We start from the raw sequence: 22,288 nt of genomic DNA on the forward strand, positions 1-22,288 counted from the left end.
TCTCCCTCCCTCCCACCGTCCCTATCCCACCCCTCTCGTGGTCACAAAGCACAGAGGTGATCTCCCTGTGCTATGCGGCAGCTTCCCACTAGCTATCTAATTTACATTTGGTAGTGCATATATGTCCCTGCCACTCTCTCACTTCGTCACAGCTTACCCTTCCCCCTCCCCATGTCCTCAAGTCCATGCTCTAGTAGGTCTGTGTTTTATTCCCGTCCTACCACTAATCTCTTCATGACATTTTTTTTTCTTAGATTCCATATATATGTGTTAGCATACGGTATTTGTTTTTCTCCTTCTGACTTACTTCACTCTGTATGACAGACTCCAGGTCTATCCACCTCACTACAAATAGCTCAGTTTCATTTCTTGTATGGCTGAGTAATATTCTATTGTTTATCTGTGCCACATGTTCTTTATCTGTTCGTCTGTCGGTGGACACTTCGGTTGCTTCCATGTCCTGGCTATTGTAAATAGAGCTGCAATGAACATTGCTGTACATGACTCTTTTTGAATTCTGGTTTTCTCAGGGAAAATGCCCAGTAGTTGGATTGCTGGGTCATATGGTACTTCTATTTTTAGTTTTTTAAGGAACCTCCATACTGTTCTCCATAGTGGCTGTAACAATTTACATTCCCACCAACAGTGCAAGAGGGTTCCCTTTTCTCCAATAAATGCCTCTCCAGCATTTATTGTTTGTAGATTCTTTGATGATTGCCATTCTGACTGCTGTGAGGTGATACCTCACTGTAGTTTTGATTTGTATTTCTCTAATGATTAGTGATGTTCAGCATCCTTTCATGTGTTTGTTGGCAATCTGTATATCTTCTTTGGAGAAATGTCTGTTTAGGTCTTCTGCCCATTTGTGGATTGGGTTCTTTGTGATATTGAGCTACATGAGCTGCTTGTACATTTTGGAGATTAATCCTTTGTCTTTTGCTTCATTTGAAAATATTTTCTCCCATTCTGAGGGTTGTCTTTTCGTCTTGTTTATGTTTTCCTTTGCTGTGCAAAAGCTTTTAAGTTTCATTAGGTCCCATTTGTTTATTTTTGTTTTTCTTTCCATCTCTCTAGGAGGTGGGTCAAAAAGGATCTTGCTGTGATTTATGTCATAGAGTGTTCTGCCTATGTTTTCCTCTAAGAGTTTTATAGTGTCTTGGCCATGTCATTTAGATGCCTGTGATTAGGATGCTGGGGAGGGTTGCAGTTTCACCAAGGGGACTTGCTGTGAGAAGTGAAGAATTAGGCCCTGTGTTTTGTACAAATTGGTAGTGACAGAGCATGCTGCCTCTGTTCCTCTGGAGGTACCACTTTCTTCCCTGCATGCTTGGCAGGAAGTGACTTGAGCCATTCCTTCGTGTGTGTCCCTGCTGTGTCTGTATCAGGGAAGGGCATGGTGGCAGCACAGAACCGAGCCAAGTGATGTCTGGGGTTAGACAGGACGAGAGCATGGTTTGGAGGCCCTGCCAGAAAGCCCCCTGTGGTCAGGCTGGGCTTTTGTCCATCAGCTACTGAGGCCTTGGGCACAGGCAGGCTGGAGACACTGAGCCAGCCAGCCTGTGTCCTCTTGCTTTCTGCATGTGCTCTTCAGCCTCCAAGTTCTAGGTGATTGCCCGGAAGGGTGGCAGACCTGCAGCCAGATGAGGGGCTTGGCCAGCTTGTGGGCAATTTTGGCTGGAGGACCCTAAGGACAAGCCCAGACCCTCTTAGCAGGACAGGAGGCAGATGCCAGACCCTGATCAGGGAGGGCAGACACTTTTCCTGATCTTCATGTTGTGGCCATTTATACAGAAGGAAGGATTCAGATTTTTGCAGCCTGAGGCTGAGGACAGTTTGTGATGGGGCTTTGTGACTCACATGGCTTAGAGCTCTTGATGCTTTTACCTTTTAAGAGTGGGACTGCCTTCTGCCTCTTACTTTAATGACAAGACAAACAGCACCTGCACTGCTTCCTCGGGCAGGTTTGAGGCTTGAGTTTTTTCGATCATGCTTCCCTTGAGGGGTCGGCAGGCAGAATGCCGGATTAGAATGATGAGAGTTGTGATTTTCAGTCTTGGGGCAGCTCTAAAGTTAGGTTATTTTCCTGTGATTTAAAAAAAAAAAAAGGCCAAATGACACTTCCATGGCAAGTCCATGGGAAAAGCTTAGAACTAGGCATTAAGAAAATATCAATATTAGGAAACTGGATCTTAGAGAGTCCAGGTGAAAATGCCAGAGAATTCCAAGAAGCCATGCAATCATTGCTTGATATAAGGTCTGTCATTTTAGCTTATAATAGAGATGGAAAATTACAGGCTGTCAGCAGTCAGCGTCATTCATGCTTCACCACCCTGACACCCTATATTCAGAGGTTACTTCATCAAAACCCGGTGTCATGGGCCACTGAACTGATATGGGCTAGTCAGCCTCATTTCTCCAATGAGTCATGAGTTCCTTCTTGGCCTGTGTCCCAGCGCATGGCTGGGCACATTTGTGACCAAAAGATAATTGTTGAGCCTCTCAAATTTGCTGGCTTTAGGGGCTTGGTTCAGGAGATGCACATAGTTGGCTGGGTATCAGGAGATGTAAGTTAGTAGTGAGTGTGGGGTAGGGAAGTCTGAGCGTTTCAGAGGAGTGGACAAAGCCAGGTGAGCGGTGACAGCTGGGGAAGGGCAGGGTGCAAGATATCGGGTGGGATGGGCAGAGAGGCAGCTGAAAGCTGGGAGGGTGGGCGAGAGCATGATGGGCAGGATTTGAGATGGTGCCAGAGGTTCAAACACTGGCTCCTGGGGCAGGGCCTTGGTGGAATAAGCCTCATTTATAGAATCACCTTCATTTAGTCATAGCAAAGCTTGTTTAACCAATTCCTTAGTGTTGGATATTTAGAAACATTAAGATGGTATTTTCAATGTTTTGCAAATATAAACATTGCAGTAACACATAATGTTGTAGCTAAATCTTTGTGCCCATCCCTGATCCTGGTCTTTGGATAAGTTCTGAGAGGTCAAGTTGCTGGATTGAAAGCAAGGTTCTGAGGCTTTTGGTTCACATTTCCAAATTGCTCACCACAAAGGCTCTGCCCACTGACATTTCTAGGAGCAGTTTTTGCAAGCAGTGGTTTCCTGAACCCTAGTCCACAGAGATGAAGGTAGGTTTATTCAATTTATTTCATTTTCTTGTCATAGTGCATTTCTAAGACTTTCCAATTATGGTGATGTGGGCATAATGGTCTAATTCCTGCTATTAATTAAAATGCTTTTAGTGTTTTGTCATTTAGGCAAAATTTCCTCTTGGTTTCTCGGAAATAGTCTTCATTATGTTTATGTCTTCTATTCCTATTTTTAGTTTTTTTTTTAAAAATTAAGAATGTCTGCTGTATTTAGTTAAATGGCTTTCCAGCATTTACTGAAAATATTATAGCTTTTTTTCTGTTTTGTTTTATGAGTAATGTTGACTGATTTCCTGAGAGTGAACCATTAATGCATCCCGGGAATTTGTTCCCTGCTCGAGCAGTTAGATGCATTGTTGGACTCTATTTTTAATACCATGTTTAGAATTTAAAATTTAGAATTTTATTCATAAGTGAGATTAATTGATAGTTTTATTTTTTAATTTTTTTGGAATTTTAAAATTTTATTTTATTCATGATTTTATACAGCAGGTTCGTATTAGTTATCTATTTTATACATATTATTGTATACATGTCAATCCCAATCTCCCAATTCATCCCACACCCCCACACCCCCCAGCGGTTTTCCCCTCTTGGTGTCCATACGTTTGTTCTCTACATCTGTGTCTCTATTTCTGCCCTGCAAACCGGTTCATCTGTACCATTTTTCTAGGTTCCACATATAGCCGTTTATATACGATATTTGTTTTTCTCTTTCTGACTTACTTCACTCTGTATTATAGTCTCTAGATCCAACCACGTCTCTACAAATGACCCAATTTCGTTCCTTTTTATGGCTGAGTAATATTCCATTGTATATATGTACCACATCTTCTTTATCTACTCATCTGTTGATGGGCATTTAGGTTGTTTCCATGACCTGGTTATTGTAAATAGTGCTGCAATGAACATTGGGGTGCATGTGTCTTTTTGAGTTATGGTTTTCTCTGGGTATATGCCCAGTAGTGGGATTGCTGGGTCATACGGTAATTCTATTTTTAGTTTTTTAAGGAACCTCCATACTGTTCTCCATAGTGGCTATATCAATTTACATTCCCACCAACAGTGCAAGAGGGTTCCCTTTTCTCCACACCCTCTCCAGCATTTGTTGTTTGTAGATTTTCTGATGATGCCCATTCTAACTGGTGATAGTTTTATTTTTTAATACTAAGGAGTTGCACATTTTTTTCCATATGGTCTGGGATAGTTAAAATGATATTAAAATTATCTACATTTGAAAGGTTTGATAAAACTTGGCTGTACATTTTTCTATGGTAGATCTTTGATCTTTAAAAAACCTCTTCTCTGGTAATTGTTCTATTTCAAGTTTTCCTTTTCTTAGGTCAGTTTTTTTTTCCTCCTTAATTATTTTTAAAATTGAAGTATAGTTGATCTACAATGTTGTGTTAATTTCTGCTGTACAGCAGTGACTCAGTTATACATATATATTTTAAAATTTATATAAGTATTATATAACTATTATGTTTATATCTTTTCCATTATGGTTCATCCCAGGACATTGAATATACTTCCCTGTGCTATACAGTGGGACCTTGTTGTCCATCCATTCTATATGTAATAGTTTGCATCTGCTCACCCCAAACTCCCAGTTCATCCCTCCCCCACACCCTTCCCCCTTGGCAACCACAAGTCTGTTCTCTGTCTGTGAGTCTGTTTCTGCTTGGTAGATAGATTCATTTGTGTCATATTTTAGATTTCATATATAAGTGATATCATATGGTACTTGTCTTTCTCTTTCTGACTAGGTCAGTTTGCTTTTTTTTCTGCATTTTGCAAACAATCATCCATTTCTTTTAGGTCTAAAAGTTTGCTGCCCCAGAGTTGCAGTGTAGTATTATTTTACAATTATTTTCATCCTCCTTTATCTGCAGTAATATGTCTTTTCTCATTTCTCATTTTATATTCTTTTTTTTTATCAGGTTTGTGAAGGATTTATTGGTTTTTGTTTCTCCTTTTTAAATTTCTACTAATTTTAGTCTTTTAAATAATTCCTTCCTGCCAGTTACTTTGTTCTTTTTCTTATTTCTTAATACATTCTCTGCAGGCTTTTAAGACACAAATATTCCTTGTGTACAGCTTTTTCTGTATCCTGTAGGTTTTGATGAGAAGTAGTCTCTTTTTCATTGCTTTTGAGACAGTTTGTAATTTCTCCTTTTAATTTCCTCTTTTTTTTTTTTTTTTTTTCTTTTTTTGTGGTATGCGGGCCTCCCTCTGCTGTGGCCTCTCCCGTTGCGGGGGGCAGGCTCCGGACGCGCAGGCTCAGCGGCCATGGCTCACGGGCCCAGCCGCTCCGCGGCATGTGGGATCCTCCGGGATCCTCCCAGACCGGGGCGCGAACCCGGTTCCCCTGCATCGGCAGGCGGACGCGCAACCGCTGCGCCACCAGGGAAGCCCTAATTTCCTCTTTGATGCAGTAGTGATCTAGGAGTGTTTCCTTATTAGGTAGGTCACATTTTAATTGTTTCTAATTATCAGATAATGTAGCCTATAACACTGACTTTTACAAAATTTGCTAAATTTTTATTTGTGATTGCTGACACATATATGTGGACATGTGAAAAATTTCTATTTGGCAGAGGAAAGGTTTTCTATATATTTATTAAACCAAGTTCCTTATTCATATTATTCATTTTTCCCATGTCATTATTTTGTCTCTTTGGAGTGTACAATTTAAGTGCATTGTAAATCAAGTTCTTGTATTTTTAATCACTCTTGTATTATGTATTTAGTTATGTTGTTTGCTATCTGTTGGCTGTTTGTCTTCACATAATGCTTCTCCTTATGCTGTTTAGTGCTTTTAACCTTAAATTTGACCTTGTCTGATATTAATATTGCACTCATACATCTTTTTGTCCACCTACCATCACTATTTCCACCCCTTTCAATTCAACCTTTTATTATCACTTTATGGGTTTCTTGTAAACAAGTTACAGCTAGTTTTCTCTCCCTCCCTTCCAAACCCAATCTCATCATCTCTGCTTGTAATAGGAGAAATCAGTTTGTCACATTTGGAATAATTAGACAGTTAACTATCTCAACTATTAATTTCAAAGAACATTTTCTATATCCTCTCTTATCCTTGTAAGATGACATTTTTGAGATGACATTTTTGAGTATTTTTACTCTGTTTCCTCCACTCCCTACCCTTTTACAGAAATAACTTATCATCTTTAGTTAGAGCCTGGTATCAGAATTTCTCTTTCAGTGCATTGCTCCTAATTCAAATGCCCTTATTTAGCTCTTATTAATACATTTCCAGGTAGTCTGTCCTCATCCATCTTATTTTATTTTTGGACCTTCCTCTCTAGGTTTCTTACTTAGACCTGTTTCCTCTTTATCTTTCGCCATCTCGATGTCTCTGATCTGGTTCACCTACTGTTTTTCTGGTATCTTTCATGATCTGCTCTTTGAATTCTTGCATAATATCCTTAGGTCTTTCTTTTGTCCTGACAGGTAAATGATACCTTGGATATCAGCCCTTTTATCTTAATAGCATGTAGATGTGATGCCACGGTCTTCCAGCAGCTGTTGCAGGTGAGAAGTCCAGTGCCAACCTAATTGTTCTTTTACAGGTGACTTTTCTTTCTGCCTTGAAGCTTATAATATTTTTCCTTTATTCTTGGAAGTCCAGAGTTTTACCAAGAGCAGAGATGTGTTATTTCTCATCAAGTTAGCCTGGAACTTACAGATCCCTTTTAATCTACATGATTTACTTTTTCAACTTGGAAATTTTCTTCCAAATTTATTTAATGTTTGACTCCATTCCAACTATTACCTTTTCTCTTTCTAAACTTCTTTTGACTTTGAAACATCTTTTGAGACTTCATATCTTAATCTTTTCTTGTATTCTGTGATTTGAGGATTTTTCTTTATCTTTCAGGCTACTATTTTGAGTCTCAGTAGAAATCATGCATTTTCAACTCATCTATCTACTAAAGTTTTAAATTAGGAAATCATTTTTTGTTAAATTTTAGGCTTAGAAAAATATTTTTTGGTGGCCCATCCCCTTGAATTTCCTTACATGCTTTCTTAGAGCTGCCAGAGGAACCAATTTTCTGGGCTTATACTCTGTTCTGAGTGACCTTTATTCTGGCTCCCAGGTCCTCTAATGAATTGCTATTATTTGTCATTAGCTCACTGGGGCCCAGGATGTGTTGATGGTGTTCACTGAGGGACAATAGTCTTGTTTTGTAGGAGGTGAAGTAATGTCCTTCCCCTGGCCCAGCAGCACAGAGGTAGGTAAGGCAGGTGGCCAGTCCCCAGGAGGAAGCTTCTGTAGACTGGGTATCCCTGGCCTCTTACCAGTCTTGGGAACAGTGTGAACTTGGCTCCATCCGCAGCCCTTCTCAGCTGGGGTTCTGAGAGAGAATAAAACCCTAATATTCCGAGGAATCCACTGTATGCAGTGAATTCTCTTCTGTGCATCTAGAATGGTTCTATGCACCATCATTGGGAGAATCGAGGGAACAGGCATTCAAATCACCTTTTGTAGGGCTTAATCCTCTCATGTACCCCTGATGAGAAAGGCTGAGCCAGACACACTCAACATAGGGTTGGTGATGACCTTCCCTGACTGGTGGAGGAAGGGATCCCACAGATGTCCTGGTCCCCAGCTCTACCCAAGAGGCAGTACAATGCAGTGGCTGAATGTATGGGCTGCAGGGCTGAATGTATGCCTACGTTGGACCAGGGGCCAGTTACTGAAACTTCCTGTGCCTGGAACACTGTGAGCACTCAGTAATGTGCTTCCATTTATGAACATAATTGCTGCTGCTGCTTTTCCTTCTCCTTCCTTATTATCTGGTGCCTGCTTTGACAGTGTTCTCCAGCCCATGCAGCCCAAGGTAAAGAAAGCCCTGGTTCCCTTCTCACTGCCTGAAGTCCAGAGGTTCATTTCTGCTTGGCCCCAGGAGCTCCTGGCTCAGAAGAGGCAAGTGTTTTGGGGCTGGGCTGGGTGGGGCCTAAGAGCCACATTCTCGTTGTCATGACATTAGAATCTTATCCATCATCAGTGTTATTGTCTTTAATAGCAGGCCTGGTGGAAGATACCCTGTTCATTTCCTGAGGATGTTTCCTACTCTCTCCTTAGCCTTCATGGACATACTTTGGATAAATGTGATTAGCCACCTAGGGAAGCAGGAGACATTTATTAGCTAGGGAGAGAGCCCTTTCCTGCAGGTGGGTGTTGTCTTCCATGTACTCAACATACCTGGAGGCTTGGCTGGGACTTATGCACGTTCCCCCAGCTCAGGACCCACACTTGGTCATGTGATTTGTCATAGGACAACTTAGCCGGCAGAGGGTCGACACCTATGGACTTGAAAAAAAATAGCGACAAGTCGGTCATTGTTGTAGAAGCTGATTCATTTCTAGGCCACTCTTGGGTGAGTGGAAAGCCAGCCTAGCAGCCTTGACAATGAGCCAGTTTGGGAACCCAGGGTAGAAACATCCCTTCTGGGTTTGTCTTCAGAGGCATAAAATTGGTTGTCAGTAATGTTCCTCCTTTTAAAAATTTCTTGCAGGGACTTCCCTGGTGGCGCAGTGGTTAAGAATATGCCTGCCAGGGCAGCGGACATGGGTTCGAGCCCTGGTCTGGGAAGATCCCACATGCTGTAGAGCAGCTAAGCCCATGCGCCACAACTACTGAGCCCGCGCACCTAGAGCCCGTGCTCTGCAACAAGAGAAGCCACTGCAATGAGAAGCCTGCGCACTGCAAGGAAGAGTAGGCTCCGCTCGCCGCAACTAGAGAAAGCCTGCACTCAGCAATGAAGACCCAACGCAGCTGCAAAGTAAATAAATAAAGGGTACCCAGACCATCTTGGCAAAAGCCTAAACAGAGAGTTTTTTTTTTTTTTTCAGTTTTCCACTCAAGAATCAGCTTCAGGACCCTCCCATCACTTCTCCTGTAAGCCTTTGGGGCCTCTTGAACCCTCAGCATCCTTCTCTAGCTCTTCTTCCTGGGTCATCTGAGACTGACTTTGAACTTATCCATTATCACCTGTCTGTCTCTTAACTTTGTGCAGACTCTATCTGGTACATCATTCACCTGGAGCCTCTGGGACTCAGACTGTAGCATCAGGCAGAGTCTTTTTCTACTGCTGTAACTGAAACTCTGCTATTTTCTGAGGACAGAGCTTCCCCAGTGGCCCTATCAAATGGTGACTTTTCTACTTCTCAGAATGTAGTTTTATAAGTTCCAAAACTCTGTTTTGTTATGCCACTATGACCCCTGCTCTTTTTGGCATTGGCCAAAGTTCTAGTCACCCCCTTTGTTCACTAAAGATGCTCTGTTTTCTCTGTCACTCCCTGAGTCCCCAACTTTGGTGCCTTCATTCAAAGCCCTGCTTTCTCAGTTCCTTCTTGGTTTCAGTGATCTTTTCCTCTTCCCCACTGCAGCCACCATAACTTAAACCTTGTCAACAAATTTCTGAAATTTCAATCCACCATATTCTAGCCTTTCTGATTTTGGGGGAAAAACCATCTTTGCCTCCACTGGTTAAAACTTCTCTAAAGAAATGTCTATGGAGTCCCTGAAACCACTTCCTCTTAACTGTTTGTCTTCACCACTCCACTGAATTGCTCTAGAGCTTCATGTCAAATTCAGAGATCACTACGTGATCCTCCTCTAACTTGACATTTCAGCAAGATTCCACATGGTTAACCATTCCCTTCTGGCAACATTTTCTTCACTCAGCTTCCCATCTCCCTGGCTTCTCTTCTTCATCCTGACTGACTTCTGAATGGTGGCATGTCCCCCGTCTTCATCTTTGACCTTGTCTCTGTCTATATCCTTTCCCTGGGTGATCTCATTCAATACATGGCTTCAAATAACCCATTATACTCTGATGACTTTAGAATTCATTCCTCTGTTGATGACCACAACTTTATACAAATCTGAGCTCTTGATTTTGCCTATCCCTGCTGAAATATATTTCTTCTACAGTCATCACCATCTCTGAAGTCTCCTTGTACTTTCTTGGTCTAATTAAAACTTCCTCTGCCCTGAAGCCTCAAGTAGAGGCTGAAGCTGTTTCTATTTTCCTACACTTCACATACCCCAGGTCCTTTGTTCATGCCTCCAGCTACTCTTCCTTGATTCTCTCATCCTGGCTGCTTCCCTTCATTTACCAAAGGCTTTATGATCTGGCACTGTCTTCCTCTACCCAGAGCTTCTTTTCTCACCAGTAATGATACCATCCTGACACTATCTCTAGTTTCTTGTATTTTCTCTCTCACTCTTTTAAAAACCCTCTTGATTACACATTCTCCTCCAGCTATCCCATTTGTCTGCCCTCTTCACAAACTTCCCCAAAGTTTAGATTGCAGGCATTATCTCTCCTTTCTGCTTAACTTTCTCTAATCATTTTTCATATTCTCATTCTGACTGAGGTGGTATGGAGTAGGAGACTGAAAACCTAAACCAAAAATCTCTTACATTCAGAACAGAGCTTTCCACAGTCTCAATATGCTAAGGAGCAAAGTCATGGAAGGGAAAAGGTCCTGAAGAACACACCAGGCTCTCAGTTTAAAGACCTGAAGGGCTACCTACTAGGGGTGAATCAGAGACTGACTAAGCCTTATGAAAGCTGCAACTCAGCCTTGATTCAACTTAGTACTTGATTAAAGTGATTCATTCTCTACTCTCTCTCTTCCTAGCAGAGAAAAGGGTAAACCCTCTTCAGTGGATGACAGCCATTTAAAGTCTCTACAATGTAATATGGAATGTTTGACATTCAGAAAAAATTACTAGGCATTCCCAGATACAGCTTATATAACTGAAAACAACATAAAAAAGACAATAGAAACAGACTCACAGGTGATCCGTAAAAAAATAATTTAAAAATTGTGTATATAAAAGGAATTAAGCAGAAATTCTAAAAGTGAAAAAATGCAACACCTGAAATTAAGATCTCAATAAATAGGTTTTGTTATATATACCTTAGACACAGTGGAAGATAGGATTGTTGAACTGAAAGACAAGTTGATTGATAGCATATGCCCAAACTGAACCACAAAGAGACAAAAAGGATGGAAAATAAGAGTGAAAGAGATGTGGGACGCAATGGAAAGGTCTAACTTTTTTTCTCTCAGAGTTCCCAAGGAAGAGGCGAGAGAGAATGAGGCAGCAGAATATTTGAAGAAATAATGGTTGAGAATTTTCTAGTCTGATTAAAGATATTAATCCACACATTAAAGAACCTCTGAAAACCCCAAATCAGAATAAATACAAAGAACACCATACCTGGGCACGTAAAACTGCTAAAGACCAAAGAGAAAATCTAGAAAGTAGCCAGAGAGAAAAAAAGAGATACATTATCTTCAAAAGAGAGACAATAAGACTGACAGTTGACCTATTAACAAAAACAACAGAAGATAATGAAACGGCATCTTAAAATGCAGAAAGAATTTAACTGCCAATGTAGCACTCTATATCCAGTGCAAATATCCTTTACAAATAAAGGGCAAATTTTCAAACCAACAAAAACTGTGAGAATCTGGTGCCAGCAGAGCTGCACTAAAAGAACTATTAAAGAAACTTGTTCAGTCAGAATGAAAATGATCCCAGACAGAACTCTGTACTTCAGGAAAGAATAAAGAGCAATGGAAAAGGTAAATATGTGGGTGAATGTAAATGACTATCAACTGTACAAAATAATAATAGTCATGTCTTGTTGGGTTAAATTACATGTAGAATTAAAATTCATTCCCACAATAGTGCCAAAGGCAGGAGGAAGGTTAAAGGACTTAAAGTGTTCTAAGGTTCTGTCATTATTGGGCAAGTGAAGCAATAATTTGTATGAGACTGTATTGAAGCAAGGATGCATATTGTAATCTCTATGGTGGTAATAATAACAACAATGATAAAAGAATGCATGGACAACAAGCTAATAGAGGGAGAAATAGAACAAAAATGTTTGAATAATCCAAAAGAAAGCTAAAAGAAGAAAAAAGCAACATAAAGAGGTAGGTCAAATGAAAAAACAGTAAGATGGTAGACATAACCATATATAATTACATCAAAAATACATGGATCAAATAATCCAAGTAAAAGATCAAGATTATTAAACTAGATAAAAGCCAAAATCCAAATACATGTGGCTTTATAAGAGATCACTTTTTAAATATATGAGATAGAAAGATTGAAAGTGAAAGAATGGAAAAATTATACCATGGTAACACTAATCAAAATAACTGATTTAGCTATATTAATATTAGACAGAATGGACTTTCAGGCAAGAAGCTTTGCCAGAGATAAAGAGGGATATTTTGTAAGAAGAAAGAAGTCTTCCCCTGCAGGAAGATACTATAATTTTAAAGCAACAATGGATGGAACTTGATAAATCTACAATCACAGTGGGAGACTTCAACATGCCTCTCCACAGCTGGTAGACTAAGTGGACAAAAAAATCACTTAGAATATCTGAACAATACAATAAACCAACTTGACATAATTGACATATATGTAAAATCTACCTAAAACATTAGAATACACATTCTTTTAAAGTGTACATAGAACATTTATGAAAGTTGATAAGCTGAGTTATAAAGCAAGCTTCAATAAATTTCAAAGGATTTAAATTATTCAGAGTACTTTCTCTGGCCAGGGAAATCAATAACAAAAAGATAGCTGGAAAGTCTCCTATCATATTTTTCAGGAGAAACCACAACCACAACCCTGGTTTTTATACAACTTTCTCCCAACAATGATTCTGCACCTGGGCAGCTGAGCCTTCCTGGGAAAAAAAGATACAACCCTCCTCACTGGTGTGACTTTACATTTGCACCCCTCATCCTTAAGTGGGCCTTCACTATTGCCCTGCAGTCCTATCACATTTCCCTGGTCAGTTCAATCTCACATCCAACTTTTACCTCTTTCCTTAGACCTCCAGCCTTGGTGATAATTTTCCTTTTTATTTCACTGAGAAAATAAAGGCAACCAGAAGAGAAGGTCATCCAGCTATCACCAATTGTATCACCTATTTGCACCTGTGCCTGAATACTTTCTATTTCTTCCTGTTATGATGAAAGAATGTGCTTTTATCTTAGGCTAGCATATCTACTTGTATGATCTGGATTCCACTGACTACTGCCTACTTTGATGATGCAGAAGAAAGGGAAGAATTGTGGGAGAAATTTTTCCCATTAGCATACAAATGCTGTAATATCACCTATTCTAAAAGTTTCTTCAGCATCCTCTTCCAGCTACTGCCTCATTTGTCTACTTTTTCTCATATTTATAGCAAAACCCCTGAAAATAGTTGTCTATATTCACCATCTCTACTCCCTCTGATTCTAACTTGAATCCACCCCCTCAGGCTTGCATTCTGCCATTATAGTCCTAGCTATTCCCGCCAAGGTGATCCATGTGGTACCAAATCCAATGGTTAGTTCTCAGTCTTCATAACATACAAATGCTTTCAGCAACCTTTGACACCACTGGCCACTAACTCTCCCTTAAAAAGCCTTTTCTTGGCTTGTGGAACACCACCCTCTCCTCATTTTCTTCCTACCTTTTAGGCTACTCCTTCTTGGTCTCCTTTGTTGGCTTCCTCTCTCATTCCTGATCTTTAAGTGTTGGAATACTTCAAGGATCCAACCTTGACCTCTTTTCTAACTGTACTTCCCTCCATGATTTCCTCCAGCTAACTGGATTTAATACAGTTCACATGGGGATGATGCCCACATTCATATCTCCAGCCTAGACCTCTCCTTTGACTCCAGACCTATTTATCCAATTGCATATGTATATATATATAAAATGGCAGCTCAAGCTTAACAAATCTAAAGCTGAATTACTAATTTTCCCCTGTATCTGCTTCATGACCTGTATCCCCTGCCTTGCTCAAAGCCTCTATCAGAGTGTATTAGATCCTATTGCTGCAGTAACATTGTCACAAACTTGGTGGCCTAAAAAAACAAACTTATTCTCTTACAGTTCTGAAGGACAGAAGTCCAAAATTAATCTCATTGGCAGAATAGATATGTATGCAAGGTAGTGCTCCCTCTAGAGGCTCTAAGGGAGAATGCATTTTCTTGCTTTTTCCAGCCTCTAGAGCTGCATTCCTTGGCTTATGGCCTCTCCCTCCGATCTTCAAAGCCAGCAGTGTAGCAAACCTGCTTTAGTCCTTAAACTGCCTCCTCCTTCTATGTTGTCACATTTTTTCCTGCCTCCCTCTTATGAGGATACTTGTGCTTGCAGTTAGGGCTCACCCAGATAATCCAGGATAACTCCCCATTTAAAAATCCTTAATTTGAACAAAAATGTTTACAGTTTGCATGGAAACTCAAAAGACCCCAAATAGGCAAAGCAATCTTGAGAAAGAAAAACGGAGCTGAAGGAATCAGACTCCCTGACTTCAGACCATACTACAAAGCGACAATCATCAAAACAGTATGGTATTGGCACAAAACTAGAAATATAGATCAATGGAACAGGATAGAAAGTCCAGAGATAAACCCACACACCTATGGCCACCTAATCCATGAGAAAGGAGGCAAGAATATACAATGGAGAATAGACAGTCTCTTCAAAAGTGGTGCTGGGAAAACTGGACAGCTACATGTAAAAGAATGAAATTAGAACATTCTCTAACACCATACACAAAAATAAACTCAAAATGGATTAAAGACCTAAATGTAAGGCCAGACACTAAAACTGTCAGAGGAAAACATAGGCAGAATGCTTTTTGACATAAACTGCAGCAAGACCTTTTTTGATCCACCTCCGAGAGTAATGAAAATAAAAAGAAAAATAAACAATGGGACCTAATGAAACTCTAAAGCTTTTGCACAGCAAAGGAAACCATAAACAAAATGAAAAGACAATCCACAGAATGGGAGAAAATATTTGCAAATGAAGCGACTGACAAGGAATCAATCTCCAAGATATACAAACAGCTCATGCAGCTCAATATCAGACAAACAAACAACCCAATCAAAAACGGGGCAGAAGACCTAAATAGACATTTCTCCAAAGAAGACATACAGGTGGCCAAAAAGCATGTGAAAAGCTGCTCAACATCACTAATTATTAGAGAAGTGCAAATCAAAAGTACAATGAGGTATCATCTCACACTGGTCAGAATGGCCATCATCAAAAAGTCTACCAACAATATATGCTGGAGAGGGTGTGGCGAAAAGGGAGCCCTCCTACACTGTTGGTAGGAATGTAAATTGGTACAGCCATTATGGAGAACAGTATGGAGTTTCCTTAAAAAACTAAAAACAGGGTTACCATATGATCCAGCAATCCCACTCCTGAGCATATATCTGGAGAAAACCATAATTTGAAAAGATCCATGCACCCTAATGTTCATTGTAGCATTATTTACTATAGCCAAGACATGGAAGCAGCCTAAATGTCCATCAAAAGAGGAGTGGATAAAGAAGATGTGATACACACACACACACACACACACACACACACACACACACACACACACACACACACACACACACTGGAATATTACTCAGCCATAAAAAAGAATGAAATAATGCCATTTGCAGCAACATGAATGGACCTAGAGATTCTCATACTGAGTGAAGTAAGACAGAGAAAGACAAATATCATATGATATCACTTACATGTGGAATCTAAAAAAAATGATACAAATGAACTTACTACAAAATAGAAATAGAGTCACAGATGTAGAAAACAAACTTACGGTTACCGGGGGGAAAGAGTGGGGGAGGGATAAATTGGGAGATTGGGAATGACATATACACATTACTATAGATAAAATAGACAACTAATACGGACCTATTGTATAGCACAGGGACCTCTACTCAGTACTCTGTAATGATCTATATGGGAAAAGAATCGAAAAAAAAGTGGATATATGTATATGTATAACTGATTTACTTTGCTGTACAGCAGAAACGAACACAACATTGTAAATCAACTCTACGCCAATAAAAAAAAGTAAAAAAAAAATCTTAATCATACCTGCAAAATCCCTTTTGCTATATAAGGTGACATTCATAGGTTCTGAGGATTAGGATGTGGACATCTTGGGGGCCATTATTCATCCCACCACACACAGTAAATGGCATCATCATTCTGCAGTTGCTTAAATTATTATTATTATTACAATTATTATTATTCCTTTCCCTCAAACCTTACATTCAATCGAGCAGAAAATCTTTTGGGGTCTACATTTAAAATATAGCAAGACTTTGATAGCTTCTTACCACCTCCACTGCTGTCATCATCTTGCCCAGATTATTTCAGTGACCAATATCTCTGTTCTATCTTCCAGTCTGCCCTTCACTGAGCAGCAGATTGACTCTTTAAAAACGTCAGATTATGTCACTCCCCTAATTAAAACACCTGAATGTCTGGCTATCTCACTGGCCTTTGTTTACCCCTGACTTCGCCACATCCTACTCTCCCCTTCCTGGCTGTGCGCCAGTCCCACTGGCTTTCCCTCTGCTCCCAGAGCGGGAGTCCCACCTGGCATTCAGATCTCAGATTCTGTTCACTTCCAGAGTGAGGCCCAGTTAAAAATAGTCTTCCAGTTCCTCTGTCCCTTTCAACCTGTAAATAGCTCTTACCATCTATAGCTCCCTAAAATTCTGATTTATGGTCTGTCTCCCCAACTAGAATATAATTTCTAGGACTTGCTCATTCATGGCTGTTTTCCAAGCACCTAGACCAAAGTTTGGCACATAGTAGGCGATAAATACTTGATGAAAAATGCACATGAATCTTCTTTGCTCCCTCCCACTTCTGACCACCTCTCCTAGGAGCTGGGGCGTGTGCGGAAAACAAAGAAGGATGTGGCCGGCTGTGCCCCAGAACTGGAAGCTCCCCCCTCCCTTAGAGAGATGTACCTGGAGGACTTTCTGGGCCTGCACGTCGACCACGAGGACTCTGCTCAGTGCGGGCTGGGCCACGTAGATGTAGCGGTGTCTGACATTCACTGCTGAGGCCCACTGGCAGGGCTGGGTGGCGCCTCCTTCCCTTTGAGGACAGATTTCTTCCTGTAAAGGAGATAGGTTGCCATATGTCTTCTTAATTTCCTGTTCCCCCATCATCGCTGGGTTCCCTCTCCCCGACCCTGCTCTGTCCCTTCCTCTCTCAGAATTCTTCACATCCAAAGAGCACAGCACGTGAGCCCTCCCGCATCACCAGGTTTTCACTCCACGTTCCGTTCATCTTTCACCTCCTCCTGCTCCTACTGAGGCCGTAACTCTCTTTGCCGGCCTCTCAATCAGCAGCTGCGTGGTCCGTGTTCTTCCACTCTTGTGAGCTACCTTCTCCCTTTCCTCATCCCCATCCATCGTGTAAACAACTTCTGTCAATGACCAGACTCCTGAAGGAGTTACCTATGCACCCTCGGCTTCCTCACCTCTCACAAGCTCCTTAATCCTCTGGCTGTAGTCCTCAGCACAGAGCTGGTGGTGTTCTCACCGAGCTCCAGGCTGACTTCTCAGTTATTACATTCAAGCTCTGCCATCATTTTATTTGAACTTGGGGCATCATCTGACAGCGTCTTGACTACTCCTTGGTTCTTTTCCCTCCATCCTCCCCACTGGCTGATCCTTCTCTGCTGCTCAGTCCTACTCTGTTTGCTGATCTCTAGATGCCGGGATGCTCAGAGGTCGCTCCTGGACGACTTCTCTAAAATCCACTCCCTTTGCTAATCTTTGTTAATCTACGCCTATGACTTTAGACACAATCTACGTGCTTACAACTCCCAAATCCATATCTTTCGCTCAGTCCTCTTCTCGGAACTCCAGACTTAGCCACTTCCTAGGTCTACCTGGCTATTTAATTTACATCTCAAATGTGTAAGTCCAAAATCAACTCTCAATTTTGCCTCCCAATCCTGCTCATTCCACTCAAATAAATGGCAGCTCCCTTGTTTTAATTCCTTAGACCAAACCTTTCAGGTCACCTTTGACTGCTTTCTCTCCCCATGCCCTCAGCCTTCATCCAATGCATCAAAAATCATTTCAGTTTTACCTTCAAGAATATATTCAGAATTTTCCAACCACTTCCACCTCTGTCACCTTGGCTCAAGCCACATCTGTCTCTTGAGTAACTGCTACAGCATTCAGACTGTGCTCCTTGATTCCACCCTGGCCTCCTGCTAGTTGTTCTTGACACAGAAACCACAGGGATCACTGTGAAATACAAGTCAGCTCAACTCCCTCCACCACAGTAACATTCTTTCTTGCTCAGAACAGGGTCCAAGTCTTCCCTGAAGCCAACGAGGCCCTGAACACTCTGGCTCCTCTGCCCATCTCTGCCTTTTTTCTCCTTTTCCCATCCATCCTGTGCACATGGCATGCTTGCTCTTCTGCACTCACGCCGCCCTCCTGCACCAGGGCCTGTGCAGCTGGCTCTTCGTCAGATGTCTACCTGGTTTATTTCCTCACGTCCTGTGGGTGTCAGCTTACGTGTCGTCTTCTTGAGACACCCTCTCTGGTCTCACCTGGCTTAGCGCCCCGGCATCCTCACTGCCTCACCTTGCTGCGTTTCTCATCTACCACTTGACCTTCTGCGTTTGTTTGTCTACCTATGTTTAGTCTTTCTTTTTTCACCAGATAGTAAGCACCTTGAGAGCACGCTCTTTGTTGGGCTCATTGCCATACTCTTAGCACCTAGTAAAGCGCCTGACACAGAATTGGTGCCTAAAATATATTTGTTGAGTGAATAAATGAGAGAAAGGGGGACCTTCTTTTCCTTTAGTCTTCCATGATACACAGTCTTATGTTTCTCCTCATGCCTCTTGTCCAACACTGTCTCAACCTTTGTGGTTCCTCTTGGTGCCTCTGCCCCTTAACTGCTGATGCCTCCCAGGGTTCTGTGCTAGGCGCCCGACTCAAATCTCTCACATGCACCCTTGGCGATCGGGTCTCCCATCCGGGCTTTCATCAGTACCCTCATGCTGATGGCTCCCAGATCTGTGTCTTTAGCTCAGAACCACCTTCCCCAGTTCCCACGTGGTTCCCCTACAGTCACCTCATACACAACCATCCACATCTGAACCGGTCCTCGCCTCCATCCCTGCTCCTCCTCTGGGTCCTCATCAGCATCTGGTCAGCCAAGTCCAAAGCAGGAACACCATCTTTGATTCTTCCTTCTCCCACACAAGTCACTGTGAATTAGTCACCGAGGACTCCAGAGATTGCCTCCTAAATCTCGGAGTTCTTCTACTTTCCATCTCCAGCCCCGTTTCTTTCCTAAATGGCTGCAATAGCTTTGAAACAGGTCTTTCTCCTTTTACGCTTGCCACACTGTCATCACATTTAATCCTCACAATAACCCCAATTTGCCTGTGAGAAAACAGAGGCTTAGAGGGGTTAAGTAACTTTTCTAAAGCCACTTAGCCTGCTGAGTGACAGAGGTGGGACCTGAACCCACCTGTGCAGATCCTGTTCTAAAGCCTGTGCCCTTAGCTATTAATCCTGCCACTTCCTGCTGGGCAAAGTGGACATCTCATCCAGCAGAGGGGCCGGAGATGAGATGCCAACCTCCTACTCACTCAGCACTTGAGAAAGAGGGTCAGCTCATTGTAACATTCCTGTGAGGTTCTAGGCATTTTTTAGATGAGGAAAATGTTATTTGGGACTGTTCCATAGCTCACGGAGGTCTTGTGTTGCCTGAAATGCCTACAAGACCTCTCTTACTGTGTCTTGTTCTAGTTTCTTCGGAAAACTGAGCCCTGGTTAGGATTTGAGAGATGTCCCCTACAAGCTACGGGTTAAGTTATTGCAAATATATGAGAAACTAGTGCCAATGTGATGGGTTACAATTATTCAAACCTAACTGCTGGAAATTAGCTAGGACCACTCTTTCTCGATGGTTTTGTGGCTATCACGTGGAGGGAAAACTTATCAGAGGTAATACTTTAAAACATGATTAATTCAAAGGAAATAGCCTGGAAAACAGCTGCTCCCAAGCTGCAAATGTGAGAAATGCGACGCTCTGAGGTACACCACCAGTCAGGACAGCAATGCAACACACTTGTTTCAGGAACTTGTCTGGGCCAGGCCCACTTGCTCCATTAGCTCCAAGCCCGTTACTGTGCCCCAGTTTACCCACTGTCTGTCTTCAAGGAGAGGGCACGTGGGGGCTTTTAGATGACTCGTGGATTAATGCCATACTTCTACCCTCAAGTCGCTAGGGATTAGTAGAAGAGGTCAGACCTCGAGCAAGAAACCACCAACGCAACACCAAGTGGGATACCAGTGGGAGGGACAGAGCCGTGGGGTGGGGAAGCACAGCTCTGGAGGACACCTCCTGACAGCTGGGTCTTGAGGGTTGGAAGAGTTTTTCTGGACCTGCTACCCGCAATCATCTCTTTTGCCCCTGCCCACTGCATGTCACGTTGCCACTTTCTACCTGGCCTCTTATTTGTTCACAGCAGCTCTGATGCATGGGCCAGTCACACATTTCAAGCTCTCTCCCCTGTTCCCTGGAGGCCACTGAGGGCCTCCAAGCTCTAAAATCTATTCAGTGCTTCCCATTCCCACCACCACTGGCTTAACCCAGGTCACCACCCTCACCTGGGTGATCACAACAGCCTCTTCACCCCCTTCTGTGTTTCTAGCGCAACCCTTCTGATCATTACCTGCCGTGAGGCCCTGCACAGGTCCCAAAGCACCCTGCTCCTGGCCATCCTTCACTTGAAGTTCTTCAGTGCTTCCCATGAGAACTCCTCAGCTTTGACCCTTACCTACCGTCATCCTAAATCTGAGGCCCTTCCCACATCCATTCGTCCCTCCAGGCATAGAGAATATTTGCGGTTCCCTGAATGTGACCTGATGTTTTATGCCTCTGTGCTCCATATTCATGACATTTCCTCTCGAAACCCATCACCAATTCCCATCACAGCTGAGCCCAGGCATCACCTGCCCCAGGAGCCTTCTCTGACTTTGTCCCCCAAGGTCTGGAGAGGCCTCTCTCCTCCAGTGCACCTTACACATCCTTCTAGCAGCACTTGTTTGGCAGCTGTCTGTTCACACTTCCGTTTCCGTCATTTGACTGTGAACTCGCAGAGGCCAGGAACCCATCTGTCCGCCCTGGGCCTCCCCTCAGGCTCAGTGCATGGAAGTGGCCGCTGGAGGAAGGAATGAGAGTTTAAGCCTCATGTGCTCCTTCCTTAGCCTTGAACCACATCTGGAGCCACACCACATGCAGCAAATGGAATTTAAGAAATCAAGTGGCACACACATGGTGAGAGGCTGCCTCTCAGGATGCTGTGTGTGAGACGGACGTGCCCCAGGCACAGACACTTACGTAGCTCATGAAGATCTTCTCCATGGGTTTGAGGTGCCTCTGGATCTCACAGTCCACTGGGTGCAGGATGATTATGCCATCGTCGGAGAAGATGTAGAACATGTTTCCCACACTGAGGCCTGCGAGGAGCAAGCACAGCCATGCTTATGCCCCTCCTAGCAGTTGGCCCCCAGGCAGGGTCACATGCCACATCAGGCACAGATGAAACCTACCGTTTGGCTGCGTCTGATACAGGCAGAGAGTGCAAGGCCTGGTCGAGGTGGGGTGAAGAGAGATGAGCAGGCGGTGTGTGGGGAGCGAGTGCCCAAGGGCTGCGAATCAATATGTACACCGAGCGCTCTGCAATCCCCAGGCTGTCCTCCCAGACACGCATACCTGTGCCAGGTCATCCAGGGCTGGCCGCCAACCCAAGTTTTCAAATAAATGATAGCCTTGGCTTTGACATACATTTGACCTTTTCTGTTCTGTAAGGCAAAGTCTCCCGTGGTCCTTGTCAACCAGTCAGATCAGAATGGATCAGGTGATGCCAAAAAAGCAAAGGCTTTTATTTTTTTTTAAACACATTTATGTACAGTGCTGCTACCTGGGATGTGAGGGCTTAAGCGAGCTGTGGCTGGTATTCCTTTGTCCAAACCGGGCCTGTCTGTGCTCGTGGCCCTTCCTTCAAGACAGTTTGCTCCAACATCTGCCCTACCAGTTTCCCTACAGCAGCCCCAGGCCAGGCGACAGAGCCCACAGCCTGGTTAGGCCACCTGCCTGCACACCCATCCCAGCCCAGGACTGTCTGGGGAGAAATCTCAGACCAGCAGAGAAGGGGCCTTGGGGACAAGTTAGTTCAGCCTCCTTATTTTTTTTTTTTTTTTTTTTTT

The 22,288-nt window shown here is 42.7% G+C and overlaps 1 protein-coding gene across 1 annotated transcript in view; it reads right to left on the minus strand.

The window, feature by feature from the left end:
* The window catches only part of FSTL4 (follistatin like 4), a 630,434-nt gene that overhangs the window by 4,159 nt on the left and 603,987 nt on the right, over window positions 1-22,288 (minus strand). Inside the window, exons 13-15 of the mRNA XM_024124790.3 lie at window positions 21,420-21,538; window positions 17,003-17,152; window positions 8,379-8,486 (exon numbers count right to left, since the gene is read on the minus strand). Coding sequence (XP_023980558.2) covers window positions 8,379-8,486; window positions 17,003-17,152; window positions 21,420-21,538 — 377 coding nt within the window. The remainder of the gene's footprint in view (window positions 1-8,378; window positions 8,487-17,002; window positions 17,153-21,419; window positions 21,539-22,288) is intronic.

The sequence above is a fragment of the Physeter macrocephalus genome, chromosome 8 (assembly GCF_002837175.3).
Source record: "Physeter macrocephalus isolate SW-GA chromosome 8, ASM283717v5, whole genome shotgun sequence".
Lineage (NCBI taxonomy): Eukaryota > Metazoa > Chordata > Mammalia > Artiodactyla > Physeteridae > Physeter > Physeter macrocephalus.